The sequence below is a fragment of the Cornus florida genome, unplaced genomic scaffold, assembly GCF_030987335.1.
Source record: "Cornus florida cultivar Cherokee Brave unplaced genomic scaffold, ASM3098733v1 CherokeeBrave_3.0.0_Hap2_Chr11, whole genome shotgun sequence".
Taxonomy (NCBI): Eukaryota; Viridiplantae; Streptophyta; class Magnoliopsida; order Cornales; family Cornaceae; genus Cornus; species Cornus florida.
The window spans coordinates 83,053,454-83,063,939 of NW_026775581.1; the positions used below are offsets into that span (position 1 = coordinate 83,053,454).

General features: G+C 37.4%; 1 protein-coding gene across 1 annotated transcript; it reads right to left on the bottom strand.

The window, feature by feature from the left end:
* Positions 1-2,195: 2,195 nt before the first annotated feature.
* Positions 2,196-3,574, bottom strand: LOC132284272 (uncharacterized). Its single transcript, XM_059786359.1, has one exon. The coding sequence runs from the start codon at positions 2,772-2,774 to the stop codon at positions 2,274-2,276; it is 501 nt and encodes a 166-aa protein (XP_059642342.1). The 5' UTR covers positions 2,775-3,574; the 3' UTR covers positions 2,196-2,273.
* Positions 3,575-10,486: the final 6,912 nt, after the last annotated feature.

Genomic DNA, 10,486 nt, shown 5'->3' on the forward strand with positions numbered 1-10,486 from the left:
TCTGATGCTTTCCCTTCTCTATGCTCTATTACATTTAACTCTTCTTTTACTGTGTTTAATTCTAATGTTATATAGAAGGATTCAAATCCGACACTTAGAATATTTTTCTTAATATCATCATTATTTCCTTATCCTAAATAAATACTTTTGATAAGTTGGTATTTAGGTTCTGGATACTTCTCTTGCAATGCTTCTAATTCTAAATTATCAAAATTGTACATTATTTTATCTAGGATTTCATCTTTTAATCTATCATAAAGAACATTTATTTCTTCAAGAGATATTATTTCTATTAGTGTAGTTAAGAAATCTTCTTGAGTATCATCAACTAAATTGTCTTGTCGTTTATAATTACTAAACCGTATGCTAGCATCTCCGCTATTTGATACACATATCATATTATTTTAGGGAATCTTTTTAGGTGTAGTAGTAAGTTTAGGTAATTTTCATTCTGTTCCTTCATGGGTAATACTGCTTACTTTTCTGGCTTCTATCATCTGGACATTTTTGCTACTAAAAGGTTTAACTATTTCACAAAATTGGGCTTTAAATTTTAAATTATACTGATTAACTGCCTTTCCCATAAATAAAGTATTAACTAATAGGTTTTCAAATTGTCATGTCATATTATATCCTTTTGTAGATATAGCTATCTTAATATGTTTACTGAATTCTCTAGTAGTCATCGTGTAATTGGGAATACATCCTACTATTGCGGCATTGTCGGCTAAGTCTATTTCGATGCTGGCTAATTGTGCTTGTTGATGGTTATTCCATCGGTCATCATAAATATAAGCAAGTGCTCTAGTTCCGGTTTCTGCTCTGTTTAATCCTACAAATCCTATCATTATGACGCCTAAATGCATGAGTTCTACATTTTTATTATTTAGTTCTTGGCATGCTTCGGGTGTTATAAGGTCTAAAATAACTTGATTGTTAACTGCACTTATTTTTCTTTGGCTAAAATGATTATATATCTTGCTCTGAAAATCTAATAAATTATTAGAATAAAGATTAATTTTATTTTTTACCTTCTTCATTCCTTGTTCTATATATTTTTTAGCATCATGTTCATTATCATATAAATCTTCTACTCTCATTATTTCTTTGACTTTTCTAAGGATAATGGCCATTGTGGTATTTGCTTATGAGGTTGAAGTTGTAATAAATTTACACGTTTGACTGTTGTAGGAGAGGAGTAGTTATTGACTGACAATTTTATTTCTTTTATTTTATCTGATAATTCAGATAATTCTTTTGAAGATTTTCTAGGAATACTTTCTTATATTATTTCTAATTTTTCTTCAAGTTTATTAACTTTATCAGATAACTGGAGTAATAACTGAATTAAAAAGTTATTTTGTTTAATATGTATATTAGTTGACTGTATGTCTGTTTTAAAGCTTGTAAATCCTATGGGTTCTTTATTAATTTTGTAAAGTTCAGTTAACGCGGTTAAATAATCAGGACTACTGGTGCTCATAAAACTATTGTAATAATTTTTTGATATCGGTTTTAAGGGATTTTAAAGAGTCTATGATTATTTTCTGGTTTTCAGCAATATTTTTAATATCACTATTAATATCTTTAATTGCGACTAATATTATTTTATTATCTAAATTATTTGGACTAGAATTCTATACTACTTGTTCTTTAATATAATCTAAATTTTCTCCTAATCGTTTTATGGAATTATCTAAATTATTAAAGTCAAGTCTGTTCATAAACTAAAATCGTTGCCATCTACCTTCTAAAATATTTTGTATTAATATAATTCTAGATCAAAGTTCTTTAATTCTTCTTTGTAGACTACGTGTTGTGTCTCCTAATTCTAGCGCTATGTAGCAGTTCCTAAGTGTTGTTTGACAAAATTTTAATACTTGAATAAGTTGTTCTTTGGGTAAATTGTGCATAAATTAAACTCCTAAGTGTGAGAATATAAATTCGGCTTAATAAAAGGCTAAATAGAACTTAGTTCATGTATTTGTAAATATGCAAACTACGTTTAGCTATGTTAAGACCACTTTATTGTCAAAGTTCCTAAAAATATATATATTTAAAAATTTAACTTTTATTTATTATAGTACTCGTAGTTATAATTTCAGCCGTTTTTTACCCACAGCACATGCCCTTAAAAGCCGAGGACCACAAGATCATATGGCCACTACCACAAACATTTGGAAGTAACTAGTCCAAACACTATAAACACCACAATATTTATTATCATATAAACTTTAGCAATAAATGAACAACAGTACTAGTGAAGTCCATATTCACTCTGTAGCCTGGATAGCTTTCTCCAATCTCTCTGCCATCCCTTGGAGAGATGACTTGACATAAAAATCCAGAAATTCATGTGTCCACCCATCCAAATGATCCACCGTGTATGACCACTCCATCTGGCACTTGCATTCATCATCGTCGTTGACTGGTAATACTTTGATCATCGCAACATACGAATTAAAACCCGCATTATTTTCCAACATCTCGTAACTGAAGCACCGTTTGATCGGATCAAATGATAATAACTTCTCTCTTGCCCAATAGATCACCTTCTCATCACCCTTGGATGATGACATTGGTGTGGTGGCACAGTACCGGATAAGCCCGGGCTGTCCTTGGACCCCCTCAACTTGGTAGCACGTATCAACACCAGGACGCCATTTGTTGATGCTGCAAAAGTCCTCCAAGAGTGACCACACTTCATCTGCTGTTGGGCCTCCTAGCTTCACAGTGGCTTTGCCTTCAAATTTTGGCTGCCTTTCTTCTGCCATGAGAGAGGGATTTTGCGAATGTGTTGCAATATGGCAGGAGTATCAAAATTCAGCACAATAACCTTATTATATAGGGGAAATAAATAGATGCTTCTATTAGAATATATATTAAGAAGGATGTTAGTCGCCTTAGGCGACTGTCTTGCTGACAGTCGAGCTACGTTTCAGCAGCTTATTGGCTGCTGACTTTTGTTAATTTTTTTTTTCTTAGTGTTTTGTGCCGGTGCCTTTTAGTTTCCTTGTCATTATTTTTTTGGTTCTTCTGTCCCTTCTTTTCTTCTTTCTCTCCCCCTTCTCTCTCTCTCTCTCTCTCACCCAAGTTACCAGCGGGCAGATCGACGGAGGATTCATCGGACGGTGGAGAGAGAGGGGGTAAGTTTATTTTTTGCTGAAAAAAACTGGATCTCTGTTCTGAAAACACCTGGCTCTCTTGAAAATTTAAAATTGTTTCTAAGTTTGTTTTTTGTTGTTCATTTAAAAAATCACCCAAAAAAACAAACCCAAAAAATCAATAAACTTTGAAAGACAGATGATTTACAAAAAGGGATACAGAAGAAACGGGATGTTACAGGGGGGAAAAGAGAAAATCGAGAAGAATTCAGTGTGTATGGGCTCTCGGATCTCTCACTCACAAATCACTCTGTTTTTTTGTGTGTGTTTTTGTGTTTCCCTCACCCAGATCTGCTCCCCTCCATCGACCTTACCGCCCGCCGGTACCTTGGACATAGAGAGAGAGAAGGGGGAGAGAGAGAAGAAAAGAACGGACTGAACAACCAAAAAATAATAGAAGGGAAACTAAAAGGCACGGGCACAAAACTCTAATAATAAAAAAATTAACAAAAGTCAGCAGCCAATAAGCTGCTGACATGTAGCTCGACTGTTAGCATCAGTCGCTAGCATCCCTCCTCACAAATTAAAGTTACACAATTTTTAAAGGCTTAAGTTTTTAGAATACCCCTAAATATAATAGTGTTGGTAAGAATACGATAGATAAGTTTTTGAGATCTCGCTTTTGAATCGCACTTTTGACTTGAATGATGCGTGTATAGCGTTAGCATGGATCCAAGAGGTACGTCCTTAAGATCTCGCTTTCGAACTGCACTCTTGACTTGAATGGTGTGTATGTTGTGAGACCGATACACGTCCTATAAAAATAAAAACTTTTAGAGTAAATAATTATTAACATGGTATCAGAATCAAAGATCTCGAGTTCAAATCTCACATTCACCCTAATTAAAAATTGAAAACATGTGTTGGACTAAAAAGATTGGCAGGGATTCGTGAAGATGCAAGAAATTTTTTCTCTCTAAATTGACAGAGTTTCATTACACTTCAAAATTTTCGATCCCATTTTCCTTCATTTTTTCCCTATTTATAGATTATTTACAATGTTCTAAAAGATCCCTAACAAACTTCCTCCATTGGGCTCATCATCGAGGCTTTTGTATCCATAGATCCATTCGTCTTTCAGGCCTTCAGCTTCACTCTTCGGCATTGGGCTTGCCTCACGACAGCTTGATTTGGGCCCAGGCCATTTGCCTGGCCCATTCTTCATCATATGGGTTAGATTCGGCCCATGCCGCCTTTGGTATCCTCATCTGCCCCCATAATCACTCTCTTATTAATTAGGGTGTGATTATCAATAGACCTAACGATGACTTGACGACTAATGATGATTCGACGACTCGAGACAATCACGTGGGGCATCGAGCAGTTGGCCTCGGAATTAATGTCTTTGAAATTTGAATCTTCTTAACTCCTTGACATCTCGGTTAGTGGGACCACTTCCCCTTTATAAACCACTCCTTCATATCCACATCTTCCCTTATCGTACCCCCAACAAATCACTGTCAATCGATTTCAGTTTGTTCTCTCAAGGCAACTTAGATTTTTCTAGTCAAATCCAAATACTCTCTGGTGAATCCAGTGAAAGGTTCTTCTCTCTCAATTCTTTTGCAACATCTTTCGTTGATCTTCATCTTTTCAAGGTTAGTTTTGTTTCTTCTTCTTAAAATATTTGCACATTTTCCCCAAGGATCATAATCGTCAGCATCATGCCTATAGATTTGGATATTCTGCATATGAAGCTCCATCTCCCTTCCAATATTCACCTTAGAGAATGTCCCAAAGACGTTAATGTCAGAATTGGTACCGATCTTCTTCCCGGCGAAGTCTTGTTTTCCTTTCATCACCTCAACATTATTAGATTCCCTCTTCACCCTTTCTTCTGCTATGTGTTCAATAGGTTGAAACTTTCTTCTCTTCAAGTTAATCCCAATTTTTTTAGGGTTCTGTCCGTTCTGTTACTTCTGAATCGTAACAGAGGCCTAGATCTTGATTTGGTTGATCTTCTCCTCTGTTACAAGGTTAGCAAAATCAGGCTGGAGGATGCATATTACCATCTTTACCCTCTTGAAAAGAAATCCATCTGTACAAATAAGTTTAATTCTGAAAAGGGGTGGAAAAAGGGTATTGTTGGCGTTCGGGGCACTTGGTTTGCTCCGGCTGCCAAGGACTATCCTATCCCTACCGCCTTCGGCGAATGCTCCATGTCTTCGTATAAGAAATTCAAAACCCATAAGGCAGACTGCCCTTGTGAAATTTGCATTCCTCGATTCTATTCGTTTCTTTGCAATTCTTTAGGTATCCCGCAGGATAACGAACTTAGTTATAACATTTGCAGAGATAGGACCAACTACCTGAAGGACTACGTTCTGAACAACGTCCCTTCCTGTTTAGAACTCCTCACATCTGAGAATTTAAGTGATATATCTCTCCTCGGCACCACAATGAGCCAGCTTTGGATCCATCCTTCAGTAGGAGGAAGGATCCTCACAGGGTCAATGCTGTTCCCGCGGCTTCTTCTTCTCCAGCTTCGACATTTTCATCTACAACCACATCCAACACTACCCCAGACGTGGTGACTGTTCCCCCGATCGTCACCACTCTACCTGTCAACCAGAACTCCGTCCCTCAAGCTCGAAGTACCAATGCCCCCATTGCATCCGTTTAGGATAAAGAACGGGGAAAAAGGCCTCATCCTGAAAGCGAAGGCAGCCCTGATGAAGTCCCTCTGACAAGGATGATTCGTACCTCCAGGCCAGGTTTGCCTATCTCTCCTCAAGTTAGGCCAACTGCTCCTTCCGGGTACGGCAATGCCACTGGTTCCTTCTCTGGAGAGGCTCCGTGGACCCCCAGACTAGTCCGAGTTAATGGATCGGTAGTGAAGCCGAGCGAAACTGTAATACCCCTAGTTTTCAAAAGGATAAAATTGGAATTTAAATTATTTTTAGGGCATTTTTGTGTGTTTATTTGATTTTGTGTTTAATTATTTTTTTTATTTGATTTAAATGATTAGTTGTTGTGTTGGAATGTTTAATTGGTTAATTGAATTCTTTGTTCTAATTGAATTATATACTTAAGAGGCCTTTGAAATGTTTAATTAAATGCATTGTTTTATTTATTTATTTTTAAAACAAGGTTGGGCTTGGTTAAGATTCACGGACTTTTGGATAGTATAAATGGGTACAGTATATACCCATGGAAGTATATACATGTATATATGGGTATATATGTATATATGGATTAGGTTAATAATTAGTAATTATTATTAATTGAATTATAATATACTGGGATAATTTTGCCTATAAATATACTGTGATAATTTTGCAAGGGGTTTTTTTAAAACCCTATTCGTATATAGAGACATAGAGAAACAGAGAGGGTATTGTGTGGAAGAGAGAGAGAGAGTTTCGTTAGGATTTTCGTTAGGGATTAAAGGTTGGACCAAGGAGAAAGGACTGAGTTGCTCGTGGGGTTAAACCAAGAGTAGTAGAGGAGATTCAACGGCAACTAAGGTCGTCGGAAAACCTAGAAAGAAGACGATGTTGAAAGGTTTCAAACCGAAACCGAAAGGCAAGTTCTATTCTGTCTCTCTCCCTTTGCCTGTGTTCTGTGCATCCTTTGATGATCTCTAGGATTGTATTTGAATTTTAATTGAATCTTACATGCTTGAAATATGTTAATTAGATCATCTGTATATATGCATATTGCCTGAAAACAATTCTTACAACTCTGTTCTTCGTTGTTTATTTCAAAGTATTAAATTGGTCGTTGTTTTATATCACTATATTAACTTGTACTGTGGTAAATTAAGGACTGGGGATTAACATTGTATATATATTAGACAATGACGACAAGTTTTAAGGAAGATCAGAGGGGTAGGAAAGGGCCGGAGACGAGGCAGATGGTCGGAAACGAAGAGGGAACAAAGTCGAGGCTCTCAAAAGGGAGAGAGCCGGCTCTCCCATGGAGAGAGCCGGCTCTAGGCAAGGAGAGCCGGCTGCCCCTTGTAGGAGAGCCGGCTCTAGGCAGATTGAGCCTTCTCCACTATTTTGGAGAAGGCTCTGTGATCCTATTTGTTTACAGAAGCAGTTTTGTGCGTTGTTTGGTTCAATTGTGGGTTTTTGGGTGCACTGTGTGGACGATTCTTGAGTATGGAACTATGTGGGAAGTAGACTAAGATGATTAACATACAATCTAGGTATTTTTATAACCTTTCAGTGCATAAGAGATGCAATTATGCAGGTGGAATAGGAAGCAAAGGAGAAGGCTCAAAGAGAAAAAGAGAAGGCTCTAAAATGTGGAGCCTGCTCTAGGTGATTTAGAGCCTTCTCTAGTTTTTTAAAGAAGGCTCTAGGTGGTTTAGAGCCTTCTCCAATTTTTTGGAGAAGGCTCTTTTCAATAGTGTTCTCTGAATTTTTTTTCTTTTTACGAACAGTTTATTTACTGTTGGAGCATGGGAACTGTTTTGTTGACTCTGGGGTTTTACAGAGGGTTTAAATGGTTAATTCTAAGTGTTATTAAACTTATTATTGCATGGTTTAAGTTTCTATGATAAAGGATGAAGCAGTGTAAAAATATGCAACTGTGCATGCTATTAACAGAAGAAAGGAACTGAGTGGCTTGTTTAAATTTCAGAAATTTAATGGGACTTCACAGAGGGGTTAAATATTTAATTTTGGGTGTGACTAAAACCTTGAACTGATTAAAGTTGATTTCTAAATCAATGGGACAAACAATATAAAATTAATGAACTTTCTATGCTGATAACGGATGGAAGACAGATTAATTGCTTAATTAAATTTTAGCAATTTGATCGGATTTAGCATAATTATAAAACTTGTTTAAAATGCATGAGAAGGTCATTTAATTATTAGTTATGATCTATGCATGCTCGGGATGCTATTTGTTGAATTATTAAATCGGTTCCTGCAACTATATGGTTATAAGCTTGGATTTGAATTGCTGAAAGTTAAACACAGTTCTGCAATTATTTGAATATTGGTTTGGACTGTGAATTGCTAAAATTTAATTTATATGTTGTAATTTACATGGTTTTGGATGTTAATTGTGAAATCGTATATATTATTCTACAATTAACTGGATGATGGCTTTGAATTGAAATTGCTGAAGTATTATATAAACTATTTGCAATTACCTGGCTTTTGGTTTTGGATATTAAATTGCTGTACTATTTATCATAGTCTGTAATTTTTACATGGTTTTGGATTTTAATTGCTGGATTAATATATATTCTGTCAATTACATGGATATGGAGGATTGTATGCACCGGTATGGGACGGTGTCATACTAAGGATGGTTTAGCTCAAAACGCATAAACCTAACCTTTTGGATTAAAGGAAGGGATTGTAAAATATTGAATCCTAATTTTGTTTAAGTCAGATCAACTGAGTAAGTTGAGTGACCATTTGGATTTACTGTTGTTTGGAGTTAACTCATATCAACTGAATAAGTTGAGTGGTTAACTAATTATACGTCTTATGTCAGATCAACAAAGAAATTGAATGACATACTCTAGTTTGGATGGATTTTAAATATATGATTATGGTACCGCGAGATGAGCTTGAGTCTCAGACTCGTTGGTTAGGGTGCGTATATGCAGTGGATGCGTAACTGGTTATAATAGGTTGAGGTGTACCCTGTTAGGTCTAGGTACTCATGCCCACCTTTGGGTGCGTTTTTGCATGTTGCCTTCTATTCAGGTTGAGACCCTCTACATAGTCCAGTGAATGTCCCTTAGTGTGGATATTTATATATGTATGGACTAGATAGCTATTGCTGAGATATCTAGGGTGTATCTGCGTATCAGATCACTGTCTGGATTGCAGTTAGGATAGAACTTGCATGTGGGCCTGACCCACTCTTATTTTTACAGGTGTTCGTCAGTTCCAGACTTAGAGCTTGATTGTGCTGAGTAGATACAGTTATTCACTCCACCGACGACGTAGGAGTATTTTCTTCTCATTATGATCATTGGTTTTCTTTGCAGTTATTCATGTTCAGTATTGGATTATTTTTAGTAGGGGTCCACGAGATGGATTCTCGATTTGTATTAGAAGTAAAGGAGAAGTTGGTGTATTCAAACTAGTTCTTGCATATAAAGTTTATTCGGAGGTTTTTTTCCATTAAAGGATTTTCATTTTAGTTCTTTTCAGCAAAATTTTATTCATTCCAGTTTCCTATATTATATTCTGTGTTCGTTAAATTGCTAATTGATTTGATATCCTCGGGTTATCGAGCGTGGGCCTAGCCAACCCGCATCCGGAAATTCGGGGGTATCACAGAAACCATGTTCAGAGAAGGTTCAACAGCCATGGCTTACTACAAGAACATGTGGTCTCCCAAAGACATTGAGGTTGCCAAATCTCTGTCTTAGAAGGAGGTCTTCAGCCGTTTTCCCCTTGCGGCTATGGAGGTAATTCCCTACCCCTCTCTTTGTTGCATTTGAAATGTCTTTACATTATAATTCCTCCAGACATGCGTTCGGCTTAATTAGTACTCATGTGTTGTTTTACAGACTTTTTTTGGCATAATGTCCATGCAAAAGCATGTCGAGGCTGCCAATGCTAAGGTACGAAAGTTCGCCAAAGACGTTGAAGTGGGTCACAAAGAGAACAAGATCATCAGCACCAAAAATGCTGAACTCATGGTGCAGCTGGACAAGGTTGAGAAGGAAAGGGATGGTCTGAAAAAGGAAACAAACTCCCTTCAAGACGAAAGAGACGCCCTTCAGATCGAGAAGAGCGTCTGGCAGACCGAGCGCGAAGCGCTCAAGGCCGAAAGAGATAATATTTAGCACCTGGTTCATGATGAACAAGCAGAGCGTATGACCTTTGAAAATAGGGCTCTGGATGAGTGTAATGCCATGCCCGGTATCATCGGCAGGGTCAATGGAGGGATGATGGCTTTGCACAGTCATTTCTCCCGCACTGGAGCACTCATGTATGCTGAAGGATATCGAGAAGGTTTCAATGATCGCCTTCCAGCTGAGGGTCATACAATCTCAGGCACAGGCCCGGATAATGTTGACAAGAAGCTGGGAATTGATCCTCCAAGAGTCTATGCTGATCCAGACCCCACTCCTGGCGAACACATTTTTGAAGAATGTGATGGGATTGCCTCATTTGGAGTTATCCCTGTTCCTCCTCCCGCTCAGCCTTTAGACATACCTCTTCTCTCTACTGTGGTTCCCCTTGTGACTACCACTGAAGGTGGAACTCAGCAGAATGAAGTGGTGATTCAACTTGACTCCCCCCCTCACAGGGATGCCGTGACCAATAATGGGGAGGGGAATGCTAACCATCCTGGGAGGTCCGAGGGTGAGCAGGTGAACGAGGAGACAGACAGAA

Coding starts and splice junctions, on each gene's coding strand:
- LOC132284272 (XM_059786359.1), bottom strand. CDS start 2,774: ATGGCAGAAGAAAGGCAGCCAAAATTTGAAGGCAAAGCCACTGTGAAG.